At 39.4% G+C, this 26,071-nt stretch overlaps 2 protein-coding genes across 4 annotated transcripts; one reads left to right on the top strand and one right to left on the bottom strand.

Annotated features, from left to right (window-relative positions):
• Nucleotides 1-125: 125 nt before the first annotated feature.
• On the bottom strand, nucleotides 126-9,702 carry lypd6 (LY6/PLAUR domain containing 6). Its single transcript, XM_030410293.1, has 5 exons — nucleotides 9,576-9,702; nucleotides 3,067-3,234; nucleotides 1,060-1,158; nucleotides 753-883; nucleotides 126-671 (listed from the first exon to the last, which is right to left on the bottom strand). Exons 2-5 carry the CDS (start codon nucleotides 3,182-3,184, stop codon nucleotides 495-497), a joined length of 525 nt encoding a protein of 174 aa, XP_030266153.1. The 5' UTR covers nucleotides 3,185-3,234; nucleotides 9,576-9,702; the 3' UTR covers nucleotides 126-494.
• Nucleotides 9,703-11,692: 1,990 nt separating this feature from the next.
• pspc1 (paraspeckle component 1) lies at nucleotides 11,693-26,022 on the top strand. 3 transcript variants are annotated; one of them, XM_030409752.1, is made up of 10 exons: nucleotides 11,693-12,178; nucleotides 12,799-12,948; nucleotides 13,065-13,216; nucleotides 13,696-13,791; nucleotides 13,908-14,104; nucleotides 14,399-14,483; nucleotides 14,723-14,828; nucleotides 18,617-18,674; nucleotides 21,319-21,455; nucleotides 21,963-22,859. In XM_030409752.1, the coding sequence occupies exons 1-10, from the start codon at nucleotides 11,798-11,800 to the stop codon at nucleotides 22,179-22,181; spliced, it is 1,581 nt and encodes a 526-aa protein (XP_030265612.1). In that variant the 5' UTR covers nucleotides 11,693-11,797; the 3' UTR covers nucleotides 22,182-22,859. The 3 variants fall into 3 exon arrangements, 2 of the variants coding, with proteins under 2 accessions (XP_030265612.1, XP_030265613.1); XR_003982993.1 differs by lacking the exon at nucleotides 18,617-18,674; XM_030409753.1 differs by lacking the exons at nucleotides 18,617-18,674; nucleotides 21,319-21,455; nucleotides 21,963-22,859 and adding an exon at nucleotides 24,685-26,022.
• The last annotated feature ends 49 nt before the right edge of the window (nucleotides 26,023-26,071 follow it).

The raw sequence follows: 26,071 nt of genomic DNA on the forward strand, positions 1-26,071 counted from the left end.
CAAAAGTTGATGCCACGGTAATAATGACAGAATTTACTTAAATAAATATCAAAAGATTATTAGATAAATAGCCCTCTTGGATTACCCTATGGTAGATAAAACGTGATTCTGCCCCACCGCATACAGCTGGTGCCATTTTTTATTTTGTCTGCCCCTGCTCACTTCTAACAGAGGATCACCCCCAATACAATACGATACAAGCAAAGCCACTCTCGAAAGGACGAGTGCATGTCCCATCATAGTAAACCACAGAAAATCAATGATATATTGTACATATATTTATTACATAAAACATACACGATGTTAATGGATTTCACAGGCTACTGAATAAAGACAAGACCTCAAAAAATACAACAGACTCATAATAATACTGACACTTAAATAAATTACAAACAAAGCTTAAACATAAAGTATTGTCTGACAGGGGGAAAAAAAAGCTAATGTAAGTGGAATATAGTGCAGAAGTGACAGGCGTAGAGTAGAGTTTGTCCTCCTCAAACATGTCCGGCTGCGAAGATACTGACGATGACGACGCTGACGCAGCTCGGCGTCGAGGGAAGAACCCGCCCGCTGGAGCCGACCAGAGGAGAGGTGGAGGAGAAAACGGCGCTGCTCTCGTTCCTCGGCACAAGCACGTTGCAGATGTTCCCCTCGCAGCACGATGAGCACACCTGACGGATGAGGTTAAAGCAGAAAGGTTACCTTGTGAGGTTGAGGATGCTGACACAGTTTAATCCAGATGCTCCACCCACCTGATAGCCGCTATCGGTGACGGCGGCGCAGCCAGTAAACTGACAGTCTTGCAGGGTCACACAACGCTTGGTGACGGACACGCTGTCTCCATGGTTATCCATCATGTGGAGTGTGTAACAGTATCTGGCATCTGGAAGACATGAACAGCCGTCGCTTCTGGATTATTTTACACCTCTCTCCACAATATTTTAGAGAAATTCCAGAGGGCCCCAGAAATCTTTTGTGAACAACGAAACTTCAAATAACAAATCGAGTCCTTAGAGAAGTAAGTGAGAAGAATACGAAGCGAGAAAAAAGCTGTCGTACCTTTTGGACAGTAAACATCCGGCGCCCAGCGATTACACTCGTAGTTATCTGCAGCATCTTCACATGTGAAGCACTTGAAGCCACCTGGATGAGGTGTAGCTGTGGAGGACAGACAGACAGACAGACAGACTTCAGTACTCTGAGTTATGAACTGTCTTATCCCTTGAAGCGTTCCTTTGCAGTGGTCGGTTCAGGCTCAACAGGTACCACTGGAGCCTAAAGGTCACCCAACCACTGCACCTGTTTACCACTTTGAGGTGCAGGTGAGTCAGCTCTCTCCAAAAACTCTGTCCTCTGCTGCTTATCGCCTCCTTGTCACCGGATCACATACCCTTTCAGGCCCTTATCATTCTTCTCCGCATGTTTCTCGCAGCCAAAGAGACAGCTGGGCCTACGCTTAAACAAGTCTTCAGGTATCTCGTGTCGTCAGTCTTTGTACTTTCTCCTCGGGTTTCTATCTGCGTCCAGGATCTCAAATCTAAATCAGTCCTGTCATCTTTCCAGTGTCCATTTGGTTATCCAACCCCTCTGTTTCCTGAGCAGGAAATGAGAGGTCAGCTACCCACCATGCCCTCCTCGGTTCGTCCATCTGCTACCAGAGGACCACCGACTGCTGCCGTACCCCAGCCCCATGCTATCAACCGGGGGCGAAGGTCTGGCTGTCCATCTGCGATCGCCCTCTGAGGGTGGAGTCTCACAAGTGGGTGCCTCAGTTTGTGGGGCCCTCTCCCCGTCTATAAGTGTTTAATCCAGTGGCAGTGAGTCTCCACTGTTGTAGCTGCTGTCAACTTTTCTATTACACTAATATTTGTACTTAGTTTTTGTAAAAATGTGCAAACAGTAATCTGAAGAATTTTTCAATTTTTTTCAAATTTTCCATGATTTATTTCGATTATTTATTTCAATTGTTATTTATTTAGATTTTCATAAACTGTGCTCTTAAACAAGTCATCGCCCTTAGCATGGCCATAGTTGCAAATGACCAGCAAAGCCGATGTAGAAAACACGGGGGGCGGAACTTGCTTAGGCTTGTGAGAGCTGACCAATCAGAGCAGACTGGGCATTGTCAGACAGGGTGCTCTAGCAAAAGACAGTATGACAAACAAAAGGGTTTACAGGATGTAAACGCTTTCTAGTAGACCGCCAAAATAAAAGGATGAACCTGACATTGAGAATAACATGGTACCTTTAATAATAAGTGAAAGGTATCTTGTTTCACCTCCACTTCAGGAACGCCTCTCACTTCAGTGTCTTTATATGTACACACAGAACAGTGGTGAGATTGGTCCGCCACACTGTTGTTTTCTCATTTCTTTATTAGTGTGAACGCTGATTCAGCAAGAAAAGCAATAAATCTGAAGCCTGCTGGCGTGATGCAATGACTGTCTCAGCAACAAGTCCACAGTCCGGGACAACTAGAAAACACTGTTTACCGTTCTCATGACCCATGCAACAGATGTTATTAGTTCGTACATAAAAGGTTTTGTTTTCCAGACAGTAACTCCGAATAATCGTCTGTTTGCTCAACTGCGATCAAACAAGGAGTTGTTTGGTCGTCCCCTTGGCAAGAATCATATCTGTACTGGGAATCAGGTCGTGTTTTAGCTCAGACAGCTACAGGTCTCCGGGTCAGCCACGTTTCAATCACAGGACAAAGCCTGTTACTTACCGGACAGAGACACACACACATACACAATCACATCCTAAGTTTCCAAATCTTTTGTGACTTAACATGTGGTGTCAGGAATTCGAAAACAGGAAAACAGATACTACAGTGTCTCCAAACAACTGCTTACGTGCAAACTGTTGCTTGGACTGATTGCAATTGGCAAATCCTCCAATAGATGTTGAGATGTTTTCGTCTGAACCAGAGTTGTGGACTACAGAAATTCTTTCAGTCGCCCATCTGGTTAGCTACAAGCAAGCAAACAGATCTAGGAATACAGTTTACACACACAGCTCACACACAAAACACACATTGCGTTAATAGTGATATCATGTCCCTACTTGAGGGATGCAGCAGGATGATGTCCGTCATGGTGAAGTCCCGTGACTGGACAGTTTTCAGCCAGTCGGCGATGCTGGTCATTAGCAGGACCCAGGCCACCGTTGGCCAGGCCTCCATCTTTGGCCCGATGTACTTTCATGCACTCTTCTGTTTGTGCAGGAAAAACACTGCGGGAGAGAGGGGAACATAAGCGGCTGAAGCACACCACAGGGGATGGTTTCAAATAAATCCCCAGGTAGGGTACCTTAAAATTGAGCAACGGTTGATAATCCAATTAGCAGAATATATAAGAAAGAGAACTACGTTAAGGGGATTTGTCATTTTGCTACACAGAACTTAAAAGTTATAGATTTTGCTGTTGTAGTCTTGGCAGTCTACTTATTGTACAACCTTGATAAACAGATGTTAAATTAATGCAACTTCAAATAAAAATTAAATGAGTATCAGTCTTTTTTTCACAGCTGCCACAAATAAGGAATATGAAAATAAATGTCTTCTGGAAAGAATACTTGAAAGCCTAATAATAGAAATAATGAATCTATAAATGTGATCAGCTGCGTGCTGCCCCCGCTGTGAGCCTGCTTCATTATTTAAATGTCAAAGGGAACCCTTCTACCCGAAGCTCTAACTCTTAGCATCCATCCCTTCATTTGAGTAATTTCCTGACAAAGGACTGGACGACATTATAACTAATAACACTGTCACTTCTGACATAAACGTGATTTATGTTTCAATTACAAGCCCCCCTTTGCCCTCAGGGAATTTCACCATTAGCCCCTTGCTTCCCAAATGGGTTATTTTTTTGTCATGCAGTGGGGCCATTCTATGGTAAAGCCAAGTCAGCACATGTATTGTCTTTTACTCTGTCTCCTCTCCTTGAAAGTGGATATTGCAACAGCAGGTCTGCTCAAGGAGGAAATGTTACTTCCAAATCAGTTCCTTGGTTAAAAAGATTCACTGCCCCATTAATAAATGGCCCAGTGTTGGCTCGATGGAGAAGGAAATTAAGATCGGAGCCAGTGTGGAGCTGTTGATGCAGGTCTATGCAGGAGGTGTTTGTACTGCGTCTGTAACACAAATGTCTATTTGAAAAAAGGGGTGAATTAATGCTGTTTGAAATAACATACAAACTTTGATTAATAATTCCTCCATGAGTGATGATCTCTTGAGGCCCCTACAGTTCTATCAATATGTTTTGTCACAACTGGTATTCCACATTTATAATTGCAGTTTATTTGTACAATTCATCGTTTTAAATGTTATTGCACTTCTGGGAATTCAAACAAGACTACGAGTCTGACACTATGCTAATTGCTATGTACGGCTGGACTTACTGGTGGCACAGTAGCACTTATGCTAACCTAGCGGGTGTAGGCTAATGTTGACCATTTTAACCATCCCATTTTAGTGTGTTAGCATTATGTGAGACTATACTCTCTGTAAGCACAGTATCACTCTAAGTTAAATGCTAACGTCAGCATGCTAACGTAGCAAGAGTAGGCTGCTGATTTCCCACCAACTCAGTTTATTGTGTTAGCGTGCTAACATCTGCTTATTAGCACCATGCACAGCTGAGGCTGTTGGGAATCTCATTTGTAGGGCAGTTTAGACATTAATCAAGTATTAGACAATAAATGCTGACGTAATGATGGATCAAAAGATCAAGTTAAGGACTCAGCATTGTTCATCCTCAGAGGAGCATGAGTGCCTCCACAAAAATGTAACGGCAGACCTTTTATTGGCTGTTGTGAGATTTCAGTCTGGACCGAAGCGGTGACCAACTGACAGGCTGACTGACACCGACTTCCCCGGTGCCACACGCTCGCACAGCTGAAAGAGTGAAGCTAATAAACCTTTAAGACTGCAGCCTGAGGTAATAGATACAAGGGGTTTACAGTGAGGATTAAGAAATCCCTTGGAGAACACACATTCCTTATCATGAGACTGACTTTGTTGAGAAATTCAAGAATGATCCTCTAAGCCGCCGTGTTAATCCTTTGAAACATCTCTACATCTCATCAGGTGTAACTGTGGTCATCTTTGTGCAGCAGGAAACAATTTGTCTTCATTTCCAGAGTCCAAAGGAGGATTTAACAAAACAGTGATGATCATATACTGTAGGAACTAACTCCCCAACGTGAACATATCTCAAGTGACTAAAGGTTTAGAACGCATACAGAATATCCGACAGCTTATTACTCCGAGCAGGAGGGAGCATTCCTATTCACAAAAACATGAGTTTTTTGTCACTATATCTTAGACAGACAATACCTGAGTGCCGTCGGATTATAAAGATTAGAGCAGTGTGTCATTAGTATCTGTTACAGCAATTATTTCCATTATTTTCAACAGACTTCTATCCAAGTTGTTTTCAGCGATGACATCTACTAGTATTCAGTTCAGCTGCAGTCCAGGCAGAGCACTCTCTAGCAAACGCTCTTCTTCGATTCACCGGGATGTCAGTCAATGAATTAAATACCAGATGACCTGGTTTTGCCTCTGAATTGAGATCAGTAGACATTTGTGTAAGATCTGCGATGAGTTCAGATGCTTCTGACTCTATTTCATGTTCTATCCTCGGGCACTGCGCTGGCTGTATGGTTGTAAATGCTTGTTTTCTTTGCATTATGCATGCCCCAATAATGCTGATCCATGTCATCGCTTCAGACCAAATAACCATACTGTATGGCACTCTATACAGCATACTCTGAATCCTGGTGATAAAGGCTCTGATTATTCAGTTTCAAAATGAAATGAATATTTAGGCAATGTATTATGAAGACATTTACTCTTTACACAATATTTATACAAATGCTCCGTGTTGACTGCTCACAAAATCTTTCAGCTAATATGAATATTTGCTGGTTTCTTAATGTTCTGTGATAGAAATTTAAATATATTTCCTGTTATGGAACATTTTTGTAACAAAACAAGACATTTCACAGGTTAACTTGAGCTTTGGAAGTTGTCATGTGCGTTTGCTACCATTTTTTCAACCTAGCACCCTCACAGACGGACAGCCTAATCTTTAGCAAATTTAAAGCTTAGCCAATGCAAGTTATTTGTTTCGATGGAAACTCATGTGACATAATTTAAAATTGCATCATTAAAATACTCCTCTTTATATTTAATCTTCTTTGGACCATTAGAGAAACTACTGAACACAACCAGAAATGTCTGTAGTCCAAATTTGCATCTTTGTGACATATATACCATTAGCTTACACAACCGTTAGCTTGGTCTTTGTGCTTCAACACCAGCAGTTCCAGTTGTTAAACCTAGCTTGCACTACATAATTTTAAAACAGTCTTCCTCTCTTTATTTGCATGTTGGTCTATGGAGGAAACTAATGAACACAACCAGAAATGTCTGGAACACAAATTTGCGTCTTCCTGACACTGACAGTTAGCTTAGCCTACCGTGAGATTAGCTGTTGTGCGTCAAAACCACAAGTTCAAATTTTTGTAAGCCTAGCTTGCACTACATTTTCGACATGTAATGACAATGAAAGAAGCAACTGAACACAAACGGAAAAGTGTCTTTGTGATGTATACCGTTAGCGTACGCTTACGTTAGCTTAGTCGCTGTGCTGTGCATATTTTTAGACCTAGCTTGCACTGCAGAAGTTTAATTGAGCTCTGGAAATTGCGGACCAATTACACAATAAGGTTTCATTTGAAACGATTCACAGAAGTCTTTCAGTCCCTGGGCTTGCATTCATTAGCGCACCAGCTACAGTACAGCTCATAATGATATGCGACACGCTGAAAGGAAAACTTGAGATTAGCGCTCCAACTTTGAGCTGTCTGATAGATGCCAGGGGTAAAAAAAATTTGCGTTGAGTGTGAGAGGCAGGAGCGGGGATTAGGTACAAAGGCTCCCTGTTACAACTGGAGAGGGATGGAGAGGGTTTATATCACTCGCAGTTCAATCAGCACCGACCAATTCCTCCGAGTCCCAGTTAAAAGGCCACGGCGGGCTGAAAGAATCTGAAGGAGGGCAGGTTTTTTAAATCTTCCTGTCTCCCCTGACGACCGGGGATCAAGTTTGCAAATTGTGAGTGTAAAACTTAATGAACTGTGCAGCTTCAGTGTGATATCCGTCGACGTATACCGTAGGACACGTCCATGGTATTTTTGCAGATGTTACTAATGCGAAGAAGTTGCTTTTTTCTGTGATTTCAGCTATTGTGGTGGACAAATGCACCTTCGTCTGTGTGCTAATAACCAGAAAAGATTTTTTAAAAAGGAAGACAAAAAAGAATTGCGTTTGAAATACCGTTTTGGCTCTTGACCCTGCCTTTGACCTCTTCATACCAGGAATAAGTTGGATATATCTGCCGAGTCCACGGCTATAAATCAGTCCACAGAAGTTCAGAGGTTAAAGGGGCAGGATGTGGTTTTGGAGAAAGAATTCAGAAACTCAGAAGTATAATAGAATAATATAATATAAAATAATGATATAATGAGGTAATAATAGAAACTCAGAAATATTTATGTTTTTCATAACTGTGCCGCCTGGTGCTGTCAGGGACATCATATTTATGACCAAAAGTCACATGAATGATGCAAAACATTGTTAATATTACTGGGAATGTGATCTTTTCCCCAAACCACAATGCAACCCACTGTATAAGTGATGGGTTTTTTTCGATGTCGAAAAGGATTAGCTTTGTTTTAAGTCTCTATTTGCTTATGATACACAGAAATGCGCAGGTACGCAGGTTTACCACTTTGAAAGTTGGGTGTCGTGCGAGGGAACGAGGAACGCGTGAACCGGAAAGAGAAAACAGAGAAACGGTTGCTCAAGATGGTCAAACAAAACGTCAAATTTTGAAGTATTTGGTTTCCTTTAGATGACGGATAATTGCTCCTTGTTGGTCGTGCGTGTCAAAAGAATACTCGATTCAGATTTAGGCCACCGGGGTTGCCTTTGAAGCTCAGCCGATATCCAGCAGCTCGCTCCTATCGACCAGACACATACGGCAGGGGCTTAACTTCTGACATACCACTGCTAATGTCTTTCAGTCGGACATACATGACTGCACCCGAGAAATTACAGTAAGATGTCGCTGGATTCCTGCGTCTCAAGCTGTTTAACACTTCACTGATGACGGATACACCAAAGTACAGTATCATAACTTTGGTATTTAATCAGACGTATGGTTGAGGTGTTACCCGGCGGAGTTCAGCCTCCCACTGTACTCGCAAATACAGAGTCTGTCTCTCCATCTGGGGTTTACTGAGTCACTACATGACTGTTAGACTTTTATGGGGTCCTGCTGAGCTGGCATCTCGTGAAAATGCCTGACTACAGTTAAAGAAAAAAAAAAGGTTAAAACAAACCAGTGGCTCTTAATAAACATGTTTTTACTTAGGTGAAGAATCACAGCCGGAAGGTTAAATATTATTTTGGTAACATGCAACCAATTGATTCATTATGACAATTCCATCCAGCTGATGCTTATTAAAGGCAACATCTAGTGTTCTTTAAGAACTGAGTCTAATTCAATCACTTCTTAACCCTCTTTTCAGTTTATAGAGCCACCTAAAGCACTTTCCTTCCTCCTGCAGCGAAGGAAGAAGTATTCACATCCTGAATCTGGAGAGCAACAAGGAGCGAACTTTTGAATACATGTAGTGTAATAAAAAAGTGCTATATTATATTTCCCAAATATTCATATAGTAGTGGAAAGTGGAAATGAAGAACGAGTTTCAAGTTTCTCTTAAAAAGCAGTTAAAGGAGCAACGTGTTGATCTGGGAAAGGCATTTTAAAACAGAGGAGAAAGATTTTATTTTGCCTCAATAAACTGACCTTAAAGGACAACACGATTTCATACTGAATTACTCTGTTTATACGGGCGGACCCTGCCACCATTCTTGCTTCAAACAGTGTTCTGGGGACTGTATTTTCCTCTGAGAACAGCTTGTTTATTCATGCATATGTAAAAATGAATATCTCTGAGTTTGTATTATTACCTCATTAATATTGTAAATGTTCAAATTCTGAGTTTGAATTCCTTTCCCAAAAACTGCACAGCGCCCCTTTAAGTAAACGGACTAAGTTATGTTAAAAGCCATGCACATTTCACGAATCAGTCTTCACGGACAACACATATAAAGATACAGTTTGCTTCATATAAATGACATTCATTATGGCAGGAAACACTCTGTGCAGCCTTGTGTCAGCGTACAAGTGATTAAAGACGTTAATTAAAACTGCATTAATAAATAAAAAGCCTATTTATTGGACTGTCCTTGCACAATAAACACAACACAAACTACAAAGGCAATGTAAGAAATAAAAAAACCCTCATCTAACATTAAAATATGTTATAGTGTTAGATTTTCTTTCACTCTCATCCCGATTAAAAACCTCAAAATCCTTCAATTAATCTTCGCGCGGTTACAGTTGAATCAAACAGCTGAGTGATGATAAACTCAAACAGGACTTTCACTTGACTGTGCCGACACGAGTAGTCTACCGGACTTTTACAACACGACCTACCGGATCTGATCCCCGAGCAGCCCGCGGGAGACTTCGTCCTGTCAGCCCGCAGATGAAAACCAAACAACAGCATTGTCCTGCTCGCGGAGAGCGGAGCGAGGGAGGAGGGTGCTGCCGCGTCACCGACACGTCACGGCCACTACTGCTCCCAACAGCAGCACCGCAGCTTGACGAGGTGACGAGTCCAAGTGATAGTTTACTCTGATGTTCTCCTTAACGAAAATCAGACAGCGGTTCACTCCACCGCAGGATTTTACGCTGCTTTATATCTCTACTCTAGAGATATTGGACTTTTTACTCCAGCTATATTCATTTCGTTACTATTACTTTACAGGTTCACATTACTGGCAGGAATCTAAATATAAACAAATACATTCTGGTGTATTATCGTGCTGAAGGTTAACCTGCTTAATCAGTATTAGTATTAAAACAAATAAACATTTCAAGAGCAAGAGCTACTCTGTTGTATCTGTATTTTTGTAAAGTAAATTATCTGAGAATTACAGAAGTGACTATTGTACTAATTACACTACATGTTTATCTAACAGATGCTACTTTTTAGATTCTGATTATATAAAAAAAACACATGATCCCTCGATAAAACATTGTATTTATGTTTTTTCAGGTTTCCCACACAACATGCAATATTCGGTGCCATGTGCAACCAATACATATTTAAACAACATTAACTAAACTGAGACCAAGATCAGTGTTTCATATGTTAAATGATTGCTTAAGGGCTCAGGATCAAAAGAGATCAAACAGCGAGCCATCTCTGCGCTTTAATGAGCATTCATTATTTCTACAGGCAAATTACTACGAGACCCTCTAAAACTATGCATGCCCTACAAAACCACTTGCTTACACACATTCCACGAGTGAAACACACGGCATGCATGCAACCTGTGTGGAAAGACTCATACCATGCGTACTATACATCAGTGGCAGGCAGCAGCCTCCTGACCTGACTGGATACGGGATCCCTGACAGGAGAGCAAGTAACAAGACAGCAGCCCTTCAGCCCCTTGTCGGACAGAGGAATTCAAGAAGCATCTGGACACAGATGTGCCATAATATCTGGACAGATGGCCGGTCCTCCATGGGAGAAAAGCTTTCAGCAGACCTTTTGCTCCGATCGAATGACAAAAATGGACAACAAAAACCATTATCTTTGGTAAACATGTATGGGATCAGTCAAAATATATGTCAGTGTTGGATAAAAGGGACGAGGGGGCAGTGACAGGTCTCCAGGTTTAGTTTATGTTTGGCTTGGAAGCTTTAAAGAATACATGGATCCCTCTATGTTATGCAAAGTGTAATAATTCAATGTCATAGTGTGTGTTATGTGGTTTACATCACTGTGGCACCTGGAAGTTGATTGAAATATAAATATATGATATGAAATATTATGTTTGCAATCTATTAACTTACTGTTGCTTTTTTATTTGGAGAAACATCAGCAGCACGACATCAGTTGCACACATCAGCGTGTGTTGGGTTAGTGGCATGCTTTACAGATTGTAACGTCCTTTGAAGGAAATCTATATCAGTGAAAAACTGTGGTGATATTTTTTTAATTTTTGGTATATATTGGTATTAATATTTTGGTCTTGTCACATTTGATAAAGTATACTTATTTGTGTTAATATTTTGTAAATTTTATCTTTCTAACTTCACCAATGGTAGCCCATCGCTTTGAGATAATTTATTTATATATTCTCTTTTTGGGGTTTCAAGTGTCCCAAATGTGAAGATTAGCTGCCTTTTGTCTGTATTATATCTCTGTTAATAGAATTTCATTGAGTTTCAGATTGATGACTGAACAAAATAAGTAATCTGGAGATTTCACTTTGACCTTTGGCAAATATTTTTCACTATTAACATTGACATGCCATTGATCAAACCATTATTCAAACACACACACAGAAACAAGAAAGACACATTTATTGAGAGCTAAATATATCCTTAGTACAGTACTAAATGTATTCAGTGTGTGGAGAGGTGGAAGTTAATAGATGACAACCACAAGGGGGCCCAAAAAACAGATTGTCAGTCTCCAGATTTTGCTATTTACGCCCCTGGCTAATTCCCAACAGAAAGATGCGCGCGCAACTGTCGCCATCTTTGAATCTCAGGAGGAGGTGTGCACCATCAACACTGGTCCACAAGCCTTTCCACAAAGTTTAATTTACACAGCGTTATATAGACTACTTTGCCAGACCATGGCTAACCGAGAGATGCAGCAGGCCAACATGCAGAACAGCAGCTCTCCTCAACCGCCGAAACGCGGGACGGACTCCCCGGCCCTGGAGCATTCACCGGCAAACAAAGACAGCCCAGCGCCGCCGCCACAGCAGTCCCCCGCGGCCGAACAGGCGGAAGGAGCCGGGGAAGGAAGCGAAAAAGCCCCGGCAGAAATGACTCTGGATATCACGAGCTTTCGGAAGCCCGGGGAGAAGACGTTCACCCAGCGCTCGCGTCTGTTTATCGGGAACGTCCCGCTGGATATGCCGGAGGAGGAGTTCAAAAACATGTTCGCAAAATATGGGAACGTCAACGAGGTTTTCATCAACAGAGACCGCGGCTTCGGCTTCGTTCGCTTGGTATGACAAAGTTCTGTTTACCGGATATAAACTGTGCTGTGCTTAGTGTTTTAATGTGTTTAAACTATCTTATATCACGTGTGTAGTTGTCTGTGGACGGAAATGTCGTGGCTCACTGGAGCTAGCTGCGCTGTTAGCATTAGCACAGAGTATTGATGTACTTGACCCCCATTCATGTCTTGTTGTATCTTGCATTCAATAGTAAATTATTGTTGTGTGCTTCTTTGTTTAAAAATTAAGGTTCAGCTTATTACATTTTATAGAACAGGTTAGTATGTCCCATATGTGTATGTGCCAAAGACGTGATGACAATGTGATTGATGACAGTAGGTTTACTGAATTTCTCCTACCTTCTCTGGACATTACATTGCCATGTAGTTGCCTCCACACATGTTATATACACAAGTAATATGGCGATATACATTTCTAACTTCTATGTGATACTCATAGTTCATTGCTGAAAATACAGTAACACAAGGTTTTAGACACAGGTGCAAACCTGGACAGTCAATTAGCTCTAAGTGAATATTGTAGTTTTATCCATCAGCCCTAATCAGTGCCATATTGAATGCCTCACTAGAGCATCATCATCCATTTCCTTTTCATCCCTTGTCTTCTAGGAAACCCGGACCCTGGCAGAGATTGCTAAAGCTGAGCTGGACGGGACTATTTTGAATAATCGCCCAATCCGAATCCGCTTTGCGACACATGGTGCTGCGCTCACAGTACGCAACCTGTTGCCTGCAGTAACAAATGAGCTGCTGGAACAGGTACACTGAACATGAGCTTAAACATCTCATGGATGAGATATTTGTCAGTTTGGCTACTTGTGTCTGCTGCTTTCGGTGCAGCGATCTTTAACCTGAAATCCACCTTCCTCCACCAGGCGTTTTCTCAGTTTGGGCCGGTGGAACGGGCTGTTGTCGTGACAGATGATCGCGGTCGTCCGACAGGGAGAGGGCTTGTGGAGTTCGCAAACAAAGCAGCTGCACGGAAAGCCCTGGAGCGCTGCACAGAGGGAGCGCTTCTGCTCACCACGTAAGGAGGGTGGGAAGGGGGTGGTTTGGAGGGAGCACACAGAGATGGATTGTGTGTATGCTAGTTGCATAGTGTAAGAAATTGTGATGCAGCAGTTACCCTCAGAATCTGAGTGGAAATGCAGCAGTTACCCTCAGAATCTGAGTGGAAAGTCAGCTTTCTTGTCAGAGTCTACTTGACGCTTATCTGATAGCGAAGGAATATTTATTCCCCAAGTGAAAGGTGAAGGGTTCCCCAAAGGCATTCAGATCTAAAATCTGCTTGAAATATGCAATTTTATGCATTGGTAGGGACGTGTCGGTACGGGTACTGATAAGGAAGGGAGGCTTGAGTTACACATCTATTAGTTTGAGCTACCAAATTCAGAAATGATCTGTTCTCAGTGGGTGCCATTTGTCTTTCGTTGACAAGTCTTTTTTACACCAATGACCTTATTCTTGTAGGAGATTTTAACTCAGTGTTTCCCCCTCTTTCATCAGCACACCTTGTCCAGCTATTGTGGAGCCTTCAGAGCACTTTGATGATGAAGATGGACTGCCTGAAAAATTGCTGCCAAAAATACCAAAGTACCACAAGTAAGTGTTATTTTTAGAACATTTTTAACTTCACCATCACCCGTCTGACTCTTTTGGGTCGTAGTGTCTTGTTCACTGTTATAGTTTATTATTGTTATACATGTCTTTCCCACCAGGGAACGAGAGCAGCCGCCACATTTTGCTCAGCCAGGCACATTTGAGTTTGAGTACGCGTCTCGGTGGAAAGCTCTTCATGAGATGGAGAAACAGCAAAGAGAGCAGGTGGACAAGAACATTAAAGAGGCCAAAGAGAAACTGGAGGCGGAGCTGGAGTCGGCCAAACATGAACATCAGCTCATGTTAATGAGACAAGGTAACAAGCTGTGGCTTTTAGTGTCTGCCTTTAGATCTGCATTTTTAGATACCGGTCTTAATATGTGTGTTTTTAATGCCTGAATCATTGCTTATTGTTATTGAGGCAAATTAATGTTGTGAAAATCTAAAGAATCCAAAGAATGATCACAGAGTTGCAGGTAAAACTGCTACAAGCATGCATGTTGCCTTCTTGCTTCGGTTCTCAAAATGTGACTTTGCATTTAGTATTTCTTATATATCCATCTTTCCTCCATTTCCTTCGTACTTATGTCGCCTTCCTCGTGTCTTCCAGATCTAATGAGACGTCAGGAGGAGCTGAGGAGGCTAGAGGAGCTCCGCAACCAGGAGCTGCAGAGACGAAAGCAGATAGAGATGAGGTGTGTGTCCTCATGAGTAAACTATTGGGAGAGAGAGATGTTGTGAACTGAATTAACACAAATAGCTTTTTGCTAATTATTCCCATAGTTTAAATTTACTTCAGACACAAAATATCTAATTTTAAGTTTATTTAGTCAGAGTTTTGTCATGAAGTTGTTATTGTGAAGCCAAGTGCTTGCTTTTAGGTTTTTTTTGTATGAATTGATGATTTCGTTTGACTCATCATTGCTCTATGTAGGCATGAAGAGGAGAGGAGGAGGAGAGAGGAGGAGATGATGAGACACAGAGAACAGGAAGACCTGAGACGCCACCCAGATGGCTTCAAACCAAACTACATGGACAATGTGAGTACAGCTGGAATTAAACATGCAGTCAAACACACTTCTGCACTAAAGTTGCTCCAGTTACATTAGCACCGGACACATACTATAGTATCATACATTCTTTCTACTCTGAGCATCACCTCAGCATACTTCTCTTCAATACATATATAGAAATAAAAAAAAAAAGTGTAATATTTGCCTGATTATAGCAAACAATTTTAGTGTAAGTGGTTTTCAACTACTCGTTTAATGCACACACATATTGTATTTTGCAGTATCTTCTGTAAGTTACTGCACCTTCTCCTGGGTAATACATATACAATATAGCGTTATGGTAGACCTAAACTGAATTACATGTAAACTGCCAATGGAAGTTAAACTTATTGCGCTGAGGCAATGAATGATCTGCAGAGAGAGAGAGAGAGAGACCATAGTTTTGGTTTAGCTTTCTTCTTTTTTATCTTTTGCATTTGAGCAGCACTTCAACTGAACTGTGTTGCTGTGCAGGGACTTCATATTTCCTCACAGTATTAAGGCATCTTTCAGATATATCTATTGACAATATTCTTCATCTTTTTGTTTATTTGTAATGACTTTCCTGTATTTTCATTGTTGTGGTCATTGTATCAAACTACTCTTGAATTAGCACAACTCTCACACTGACAACAAGTATTAGGATTATACCTTTTAGATACTAAGTTAGATACTAAAGTAACACTTTTATCTGTTTCGTCTTCTTCTTCTTTTTGAGATCCTTGTCTTTGAAAGCCTGCGTTCCTATCCATCACTGCGATAGATATTAACACACTATGGTTTAAGATTTTGAATTTAGTTCATAATTCAGAAGCTTCTCTTTTTAATGTATTGTACACGTGTTGCGTTTTCTTTTGACCACCTTAACAAATTAAAAGGAATAAATAAATGTAAGTGTATAAATATCGGTGATGAGCTGTTGAACGATTCAAAGAAAACAAACAAAATTTCCTTCTCTTCGAAAACATAGCTTTGTAATACATTCAGTATGAAATATCAAAACACAAAAGTTGGCATTTTGATCATTATCATACCACCACCACAAAGGAATATATCTTATTGCATTTTAGTACAGCGGGTTAACCATGGCTTATGAACCGTAGTCTTATTTGCAGTCTGTTCATCTCCGTTCTATAAATGTCTTTTAATTTATATGTTCTGATGTCACTGTGCACCTTTATAAATGAGATGTAATTGCATCCTGTAAGTTTGAGGAATCTTTAATCATCTTTAGTTGATTTGATGAACATCTTAAATTGAGTTTGAGCCTTTGATAAAAACAAAAGTAGGAAGATTGTTGGATATATGAATAGAAACCGTCAAATAGATATTCATTAAATAAGGAAACAAAATTGATTGACTTTGACTTTGTTGTTTTCCTAATAATAGATCATTTTTAGACATTCAGCACTTCAGTTTGAGAGTCGGTTTAGAGAACACATGTCTTAACGACCCTGTTTGGATCGGCTGCCTAAATAAATTCTTTAGTAGGGAACAAGGGGTAACATATGATTGGAACATTTAAAAGCAGTGCTTTAAAGGCATGACCAGGCTTGTAAAACAAAAGAAAATGACCGTGTTTAAAAGTGCTAATTCATGCAAGTTGATTTTCAGTGATTTCAAAAAACAGCAAGAGCCATAATGTGATCTAGAGAAGGAGTGAGTGTCTGTGTGATATGTTGTTGATTAACTTTTCTCTTCAAATCCTTTGCTCTATTTAGAGGTCCTGTTGGAGTCTACATCTTTACAAATTACCCCAACAATCAGTCTTACTAACGAACACATGTAGCTTTCAGTAGGATACATGGGAGGCTTCATTTGTATTTTTTTATTATAAGCTGAGGGGAGACTTGTGTTGTGTCATACAGTTGGTGCGCATCGTTATTCCTAGAAAAACTTTTGTAATGAATACAAGTAATACACTTCACTTTCCTAACTGTGATAGTTCACACTCCACATTAGCTTATGTAGTCAGCTTGAAAAATTTATTTAATCTACAGTGGTCTATTTTTACAAATATTAATAAGACCAAGAAAGCACATTTATGCACATGTTAAACTAAAAGATGTTAGAGATTCCTTTATGTTACTCAAAACAATTTTACGCTGAAGTTTGCTTATTGTCAACAAACTCCAATCAGTTGTGAGGGAAAACTCTCAGAATATAAATGATATCTGCTGCCATCTAGTGCTTAAATGCTCAGGCATCACTGTGCCTGACCATCCAGCAATGATAGTCTGTCAATGACAGAGGGTTTCTTTACACGTTTTTAAAAATTATAATTGCAACATATTGGCCTTTTTAAACAGGTAAGTACATAAAGAATACATGGATTGAGCATCACAGTTTTTACAGTTGTTCATATTTTCTCAAACGTTGTTGTGTATTGGATACCTTCTACTATTGCTCTAACTGTAGAGTTTGGCACACAAACCTTAACTTGCATACCTGTCCATGTCACTTATTTAATCTTAATGTGTAATGTTTAATGCTTTAAACTGAAGAGCATAAATATATTTACACACATCTGCATTTCATCAGTATTAAGATGATGGCTTTTATTAAGATGGTGAAAAGTTACAGATTGTTGGTAAAATGTATTTACCCATTATAATGTCTTTTTATAACGCTCTCTGTAAAAACATTCTAAGGTCATTGATGTCCAGCTGGTTTCAATGATCTGGGTTAGGCCATGTCTTGGTTTTGCATTGGACATTTTCACTAAAACTTAAGTCCCAAAGCAGACTCAACCCAGGTCAGTGAAATCTGTCATTGTTGAATTTAATTCATGCTGTGTGTTTGCAAGATTGTGTGTGAAACAGAGTATGTGTTGGTATGTGTGTGAATGAAATGTGTCCCTAACTGCGGAACGAATGGATGAAGAGATAATGATGAATCGCTGTTTTGTGTGTTTGGGCCCTGACACAGCAAGCTGGCTGATGTGTGTCATTCACAGAGTTATCAGGCACCATTAACTGTAGCTGTGCCTTATCTGCTGGTTGTATGTGTCTCCATCTTAGGAGTCACCAATTTAGTGCTTCTTCTCTTTTTTCCCTCCAGCTTTTCTTCCCTCTCAGGCAAAGAGCTTGGGCTGACAATACCAGTGCAAAATGAGTTAAAATTATAGTTTGTACTATACATGTATGTAAGAAGTTAAAATAGATCAATAATTGCCTGGTGGGTGAATTCACTTGTCTGTGTGTGGTCAGCAGTTTTCTTTGCTACGCTGAATTAAGGTCTTTGTAGCAAATTTTATGTCAACTTGGTGTCAGGGCCCTGTGTGAATGCAGTAAAGGTGTTTGACATAACTTTCAATTTTTTTGAGTCTCATAGCTGACAAAAAAAAATGCTTTGACGTCAAACCACATAAAAAATACATCATGATTACGTGATTCAATAGCCAAAAGCCTATTTTGAATGGCCATTTTCCTTGCCCACTTCCAACCAGTTTAATTTGATGTAGGCTAATTTTGATACACCTGTCTGACCAGTAAATCTACAGACGAGCAGGTGGATGGTTTCCTTCCTTGCTAGAATTCAAACTGAGGCAATGAAGCATTGAAGCTTGACCACCTTTTCTGTGAATAAGAAAAGAAAGATGATGACATTCCTCAAGATCCATGGCCATTCTGCAGAAAATCAATACCTGTTTGTAGTGTTTTCAAAAAAAAATGTTATAGTGTTAGTGCTCTTAGAGTTTTTTACAGTAGGCAATCGACTGAAGATTTGGACTTCAGCAGAGCTTTGTTCTGAAGGCTCTTCTTCACTTCTTGCAGAGAGAACAGGAAATGAGAGTGGGTGAGCTGGGCCCTCGTGGAGCCATTAATATGGGAGGTACGGGCATGACTGTGTAAAGTATGGTTGATATAAAACCAGATCAAGTGGCGATGATACGTCAGCTATAACTGCCTTAATGTCATTTATCACTAATAATTGTCCTGCATCCCAAATGGCTCCTTTTCAACAAAATGTGTTGACAATTTTTGAATCTTGATAATTATTGCATACTTTGACACCCATCAAAGTGTCAAAGGGTGCCACTTGGGATGCAGTGCAAAGTAAAAACGGGCGTAATACACCACATGAAAACATAATGTCTATACTAACAGAATATATGCGATGTACTGAACAGGGTTGTTTTTGTTGGGGGGGACTTTTCATAGTTTGAGAAGTATTTCGTCCCTGAGCTCTCATCCTCAAATATATGCATATTCAAAATACAGTTGTATACTATGGCATGCGGTGATAAAGGTGTTGAACATAACTAATTTGGGTATTATATTTATTAACCCTTTGACCTTGGAGTATGTCTTTAGAGTACATTTAGAAAAGAATCCTTTAGGCCATAGAAATTATTTTGCACTTTTCATGCCAAGAAGTATAGACAAACGTCTGTAGACTTCGATCAGTGAATGAAAACTGTACTCCACAAAGTACATGTTGATTTGCTGTGATTCTGGATGAGGGGCTAGGGACAAAGTTTAAGCCCATAATGTGGAGCAGATTGATCGAGGTTCGTGGTGTGTCTTCACCATACAAAGAATGACCCTAGGATTGCACATCATCTCTACAAACAAAACTGCCATGTTTCAATGATTTTGTTTTTGGGGATGGTAGGGGGTTTGCAGTACAAACTATGTTAGCATCCCATTTTATTCTTACTTAAATCTTTGTCATTGCTGTTCTGCAACTATTAATTTTGTGTGTTTGTGTGAGTGAGTGAGAGCAATATTGAGGTCCTGTAAATGCACATACATACTGTGTGTTGAAAAATTGTAATTGGTTACCATCCAAATGCAGTGTAAAGTTTTTATCACATTTCCAGAAAATTTAAAAAAGAAAATGCCAGTCCACATTTCCATCCACCACTGTTATTAAGTAGATGGGAGGCTCAATTTTAATCAAATAGTGGAGCCAAGTCTCCATTCAAGTGCCATTAAAGCATAGCAAAGGAAGAGGAAGGAACAAGCTGATGCATTAAAAAAAAGCACCGTACAAATCGCACAAATCTAAAACAATGTTGAAAACATTATGGAGCTAAGGCATTTCTGCTTGTTCTCCTTGTGATTCCACAGACCTCTTCAGTGGAGCAGAGTCTTCAAGGGGTTTTTAAATGCAGATACGGTCATTTCAGCTCCTAAGAGTCTCTCAATCAAAATAATGAAAAAAAAGAGACATAGTTTGATGTCAGGTCATAGCGAAAGATCATGGGACTGGTCTTCATTGTTAAACAACCACTACTACATGCATATGTCGAAAAGAATGAGGGCTAAATAATTTATTCAATCAGTAATACATTAATTACATTGTGATCTTTATGTGCAGTTAAAGTGCTCTTGACATAGATGTTTACAGACACTGACTTTGGAGTGTTCATGCATTATTTCTAATGCTAACCATGTAGCCACACTAGATAAAATGGCTTGCTTTGCCTTAATAAGCTGCTATTGTTGGAGTATGTATATTTGTAGCAGTTAGTTGCCAAATAAAACGATATAAAAAGAAACGGTGCATAGCTGCTATAAATTAAGCAAATCAAATGTTACTGCCATTATTGGATTTATATAGATGTGTGCCAGTGGTTGGGCATTTGTTCGTCGCAGTCAAAAATCCAAATTATCTGTAACTCAGGATTTTAACAACTACTAATTGTAGTTTGTGTGTGAATGCTGAGGAGTCTGTTGTCTGGGGTTGTTTTTGATTGGGGGTGGACCTGTGACTTCAGGTTTGACATTTCTTTTTGGAATGGTCAAACAACAATACTATACCAAGTCTATACCAAGGTGATGTGCAATCCAAGGTTTAGTTAGCATATGATCTGGACGTGGGCACTTGGCCTCAAAGTTTAGGTTTAAAAGTGAGAACCTCTCAGTCTGTTACCTAGAAACCTTCTGTCCTTGTAAATTCTTCCCCTGTAACTTTTAATGTGAACTATAATATTATATACCGCTCGCTGAACGCTTAAAATTAACGTTGGTTTTTGGTTGTGTTGGTGTAATATGTATTTAAATGAACTAACAAGGCATTACTTGATTATACAGTTGTTTTGTATTGGCCTTACGTAAAACTGATGTGAAGTGTACTGTTGGTGCTTTTGAGATGAGTAGCAAAGCTGTTCCAGTTATAAATGTTAGTTAAGGCTGGCCCAAATGCCTCGAAGCTTCTACCATGGCCATGTTATGAATCGACTGTTACAGACGCTGCAAAGTCTTGAAGTAAATACTATCCACCTGAAGCTTCGAATATTGCCAGGAAATTCTCACTGGAGCTTCAAATCTTCAAAAATGTTATTCGGGACAGCCCTAATGTTAGTCGTCATCATTTGATGGATCATATTAGCTGTTGACCAAAAGCCAACGTTAATGTTTACCATGAAGTCATTGAGATTAGGTCTAGTGTCTACAGTTCTTGTGGGGCGTTGGGTACATATCACTCACCCACCGAATGACACACCAATGCTCCGTTGTTTTGGGTGTAGATGGCTTTAACCAGGGCTCTCCGGGGCCCAGTGGTAACCAGGGTCAAATGATGGGCATGAGTGGAAGGGGAGGAGCCGTTGGCCCAGAGGGAACGACAAATGTGGGGACACCATTGATGTCAGAGAATGGAGCCATGGTAATGTATCAGGAAAAATAAGATAATCTCTGTTAGTAAATAATTGAAATTAAAGCCATTTTCTTTATAGAATATGCTACAATAAAACTTCTTAAAGCAGTACATTACTTTAAGTTGTTCTAAAAAATAGAAAACTATGATTTGGCTTCTACGATACGATAAAAGTAATTATTGACTTTTACATTAAGCCTTCCTGAGAAGCATTGCTTTGAAGTAAAAAATACTATATCAAGTTTTGAGTGACTTGAAAATTGACCTGAAAACTCTATTTTTAACTAAAAGTCTCATTCCTCTCTCTCCCTTTGCCTGCTCTGCTCCACAAACCTTTTACTCTCGGATGGCCACACTTGGATCAAACATAACCCTGATTGATGAACTTTGAAAATCCCATCACTTTTTTTGGATACACTGTATTTGTGTCTGACCCCAAAACCTTTTTCCTAAACAATTGTTATGATTTCGCAACATTCCGGTCTTTTTTGCAATGCCGACCCCATGATATCACAGCGAAATGATAGATACCCACCAGGTGGATCAATGGGGGGCCGACCGGAAGTTGAGTCCCCAAAGCAGCAGCAACAACAACAGCAGCAGCCACAGCAGCAGCAGCAACAGCAACAGCAGCCACCATTGGGCCCTCAAGGTGGACCTGCTCCAGGATTTGGCAGGGGGGGTCCGATTGGGGGAGTTTTTGATGGGCCAAATAACAAGCGCCGCAGATACTAATTACACTCAGATCATGGACACACAGTTCTAATAGGTCTTTGTTACTGCCCCATCCTGATCATTTCTTTTTCCGTGTTACGCTGACGAACGTTCTCCACCATGACTTGGAAAAGTTGAATCGGACCAATTTTTATGGGACGTCTGTTTCTTTGTTTACATTTTTCTGAAACACAAATGGTCACAGAGGGGGATTTATTTTGGGATTGATAAAACCACAGGATAATGCTTTTTATCTGCAGTGTTTATAAATCATATTTTTCTCAGCATGTATTTCTCCTCTGTTTTTCCGCAATGGAAGGGGTTGCCCTTTTCGTGTGTTAAAGTTTGCAGACAAGTTTCATAGCATGTTGAGGACGGCCTTTGTGGTTTGACAACTTTTTTAAGATGCTAGAGGGGAGTGACACATTAAAAAAAAGATTTATTAGATTGGACAAACTATAAAAGTAGTTTAACCCAAAAAAAAACTAAAAGGTTTGGGTAGTAAACAATCTCATTAACTACATTCGTTTATCTTTGCCTGAGTTTGTTTTGTCCTCCCTTTTGAGCATTCCGTTGCTCTACTGTTTCTAATTAGATGTTAATTCTTAAGGCGAGTGAATGTTTCTGCAGCTCCAGTGCTTCCTGTATTTGATGGTTACGAGAAATAAAGAAGTTGTTCGAAGTTCTGTCTCATTGTGATTGAAAGAATTGTTCTTTTCTCTCTAAACTCGGCAAGAAACAAAATCTAATCTGCTGAACAACTTCAACCACCCACGACTCCCATACTCTTTAACCTTGTTGTTTGTTTTGTTGAAATGCATTTTAATAAGAATGTATGTATATGTTGTAATAGTCTTGGGAGAATGGGCTTCATACAAAAGATGAAAAAAAATGCCTCTAAATGCACTTTGATAGACCTTCAACCAATCGGAAGCCAATTTGACTTTCAGTCCAAACCGAGTAATTATAGTGTGATGTGATACACACCTGCCTAAAAAGACATTTTGCCATGAGCTTGTATTGTGAAAGAAGTGGCTGTAAAACTTTGGATTAATCCAATGATTTATTTTAGAAGCGTCACAATATTTATTACCATTCATGATAACCGTGATATTTTAATTATTGAAATATTGATATTGTGTCAAATAGACATGATAATATGATAATAATCCAGCGAAGAATTTTGCTGGAATTTGATCAATTTGGTCTGATAACATAAAAAAAACATTAAAAAAACAAACAACGTTAAATGCTCTTTGGTGGTGGAAACTGGAGAGAATGTATCTCCATAGTTTTTGTGTCAGTGTTGATATCTTTGCTGCGTGTGCGTGCATGCATGTGTGCAGAAATCAAACATCTGTGAATGTTGCATCGGTTACAAAAGAAAACAGTGGTCCTGGCTCTGTGTGCTCTCTGCGTTTGGATCTGGGAAATATACCCTGACCAGGTGTCATGGAATCTAAAGAATAGTTTAATACCAGGTAAATAAGTCTGATTTTCTTCTCTCTTGTATCTTTGCGTTGCAAAACACACACACAATGTACCTCTGCATATTACTATTGTCTGTATAATATGCATTTCTGTATGTATCAAGTTTATGTGACAAATACAGTATTATTAGTGTGGTATTATAGTGTCGTCAGTCTGTAATCAAGAGTAAATCATCGCTTTTGCATCAATATAATAACTGCGCCCAGTTTTACCACAATTGCTGTGTATCAGACTTTGTGAAGAGGTTCAGCAGGGCAATGTTGTTAGAGTATGTATGTGAAATGATACATTTTTTTGTTTTGTTTTTAAGGGTTTTGATACAACAAATAGTGGGACAGTTTTTATACTACAGATAGAGATATACATAAATAAGTTAAGCGGGGTCTCATCGCGATTATTTAAAGGCTCCTGAGTTATTTGGGTTGTAAAGGCAGTTTGTTTCAGCAGGAAAGTGTCCCAGATGCTTTCCTTTTATGTCGAACACCTGGAGAGTTTTGTTTTGTCACTATATTTCTTTGTTTAATATGGTCGGGTAACAAACAAGCTGTCTCAGGACGAGAATGATCAGGATGATATAATATGACTAGTCAGCCGGAGGACAGCGTGTGGTTACCATGGAAATGACTGAAACATTGAAACTGTTGCAAGCCTCTTTAATTTCTGTGGAGCGACACTAATCGGAAGTGTCAAGCGCCCAAACATAAAACATTATTGATTTCTTTCTCAGAGTGTTGTTAATATATTTTTAGAAATCAGAGGGTAAAAGACTCGATAGGCCAGCGGGGGATACAGAGTGCCAGATCTGCCAGCTGAGGTGTATTTGGATAAAATGAAGAGTGACTGAAAGATGCGCCATCTGATGAGCCAGTTTTTAGATTAATTTATCACTGCAGAGTTCACTTGTCCGCCCTCATCTAGTTCATCCATGACTTGCACACATATTTTAGAGGTTACATGGAAAGTAAACATTTAGTTGTCTGCTGAGTGTTGCAGCATATTGGTTCTAAATTGTCTTCTTTTTCATCTCTCTCAGGTCCTGTTTGTGTACTGCACCCAGTGAAGGAATAGGTAAATCCCAACACACACACACACAAACACACATGCATATAAAGGCTGCACACAGGCTTGAACATGTTTTATCCCAGTGAGGACTGGGATGGGAGTCTACAACTCTGTATATCCATTATATTATATTCTAAATGTTATAGACATACTGGTAAATATTTATATTTTTGATGATAGACGTATTTTTTTTTTATTTTTTTTTTACATTTTCTCCTGAATTTGGTTTCTTCACAAACAATCAATAGTCCTCTTTCAAATTGACCTTACAAAGAGTAAACCATCTTTTCATTTTTTTTCTTTTAAACAAAATAAAATGAACATGGGGTGTCTTGAGTTTGATAGACATATTTTCACTACAACCCCAAAAAGGTAATATATGTATGTGTGTGTAAATGTATTGTTTCTTCCTCCTGTCATTGTTATAACAATTTTAATTTAGCCACATATATGAGATGAAAAATAACAAAAGGAAGACTACTTTGAGGTCATAAATTAAACGCAACAAAATACGCAAGTGCAGTTAATCGCACAGAGATATGGAAAAAGATGATATAATGCTAATATAATATAATAATACATTTAAATGTATTTGAATCCGTTTATTTCCTGAGAGTAACAATTTCATCCTCTTGTTTGCACTCTTTCCATAGTCAACGTTTTTTTCAAAGGCTGTAGCTGACAGTATCTCGGAATATATATATATATTGGCATTTTTTAGGGTCATGGTGTATTGTTTGTATGTTTTGTAATACCTGCCTTAGGACAACAGATGAAATTTAGCAGTTATGCTAACTCTGGCATATTTACATTGATGCTCTTTGACATGTTAATCAATATGCATTGTCCTAATCAAGTAAATAAATAAATAAATAAAAATAACATATATATTTGAGAACGTCAGGGCGTCATTTATATGCAGTGACTTTGCTTGAGAATAGTGACAGACGGTGAGCAGGCTCTGAAGTCAAGGAATGTCCCAAGGACTCGTTTCGCTTCGTTACATTTGTGATACATGAAGTCACAACAAAATGGAGATTTTTCTGTCTGCAGTCCATAAATCGTAGCTGTTTTGCGATTAATTTACAGAAGTTTTTGAGTGTTTCAGGGCTGTTACCTCCGTTGTTGAAAACTTCAACTCTTCACTGACGAAGAGGGCTTCATTGAGGTTAAGGTGGATATCATTAATAAACAACATAGTTTTACAGTAACATAAATTATTTTGAATTTGTCCAGTGTGTGATTGTGCAGGTAGGTTTTCAATAATGTGTTGTATCTTCATTAAATAAAGATGATTTATAAAACCAAAGTGTTGTTAATGCCTCTGATTTCTGACCTTTTTGTTCTGTTGTAACATT

Source organism: Sparus aurata, chromosome 24 (assembly GCF_900880675.1).
Source record: "Sparus aurata chromosome 24, fSpaAur1.1, whole genome shotgun sequence".
NCBI classification, from domain to species: Eukaryota; Metazoa; Chordata; class Actinopteri; order Spariformes; family Sparidae; genus Sparus; species Sparus aurata.

Coding starts and splice junctions, on each gene's coding strand:
- lypd6 (XM_030410293.1), bottom strand. CDS start 3,184: ATGGAGGCCTGGCCAACGGTGGCCTGGGTCCTGCTAATGACCAGCATC. Junction 1,159..3,066: donor CATCCTGCTGCATCCCTCAA/GTAGGGACATGA, acceptor TGTCCTCCACAG/CTACACCTCATCCAGGTGGC. Junction 672..752: donor TCACCGATAGCGGCTATCAG/GTGGGTGGAGCA, acceptor CTCATCCGTCAG/GTGTGCTCATCGTGCTGCGA.
- pspc1 (XM_030409752.1), top strand. CDS start 11,798: ATGGCTAACCGAGAGATGCAGCAGGCCAACATGCAGAACAGCAGCTCT. Junction 14,105..14,398: donor GCTCATGTTAATGAGACAAG/GTAACAAGCTGT, acceptor CGTGTCTTCCAG/ATCTAATGAGACGTCAGGAG. Junction 14,484..14,722: donor CGAAAGCAGATAGAGATGAG/GTGTGTGTCCTC, acceptor TGCTCTATGTAG/GCATGAAGAGGAGAGGAGGA.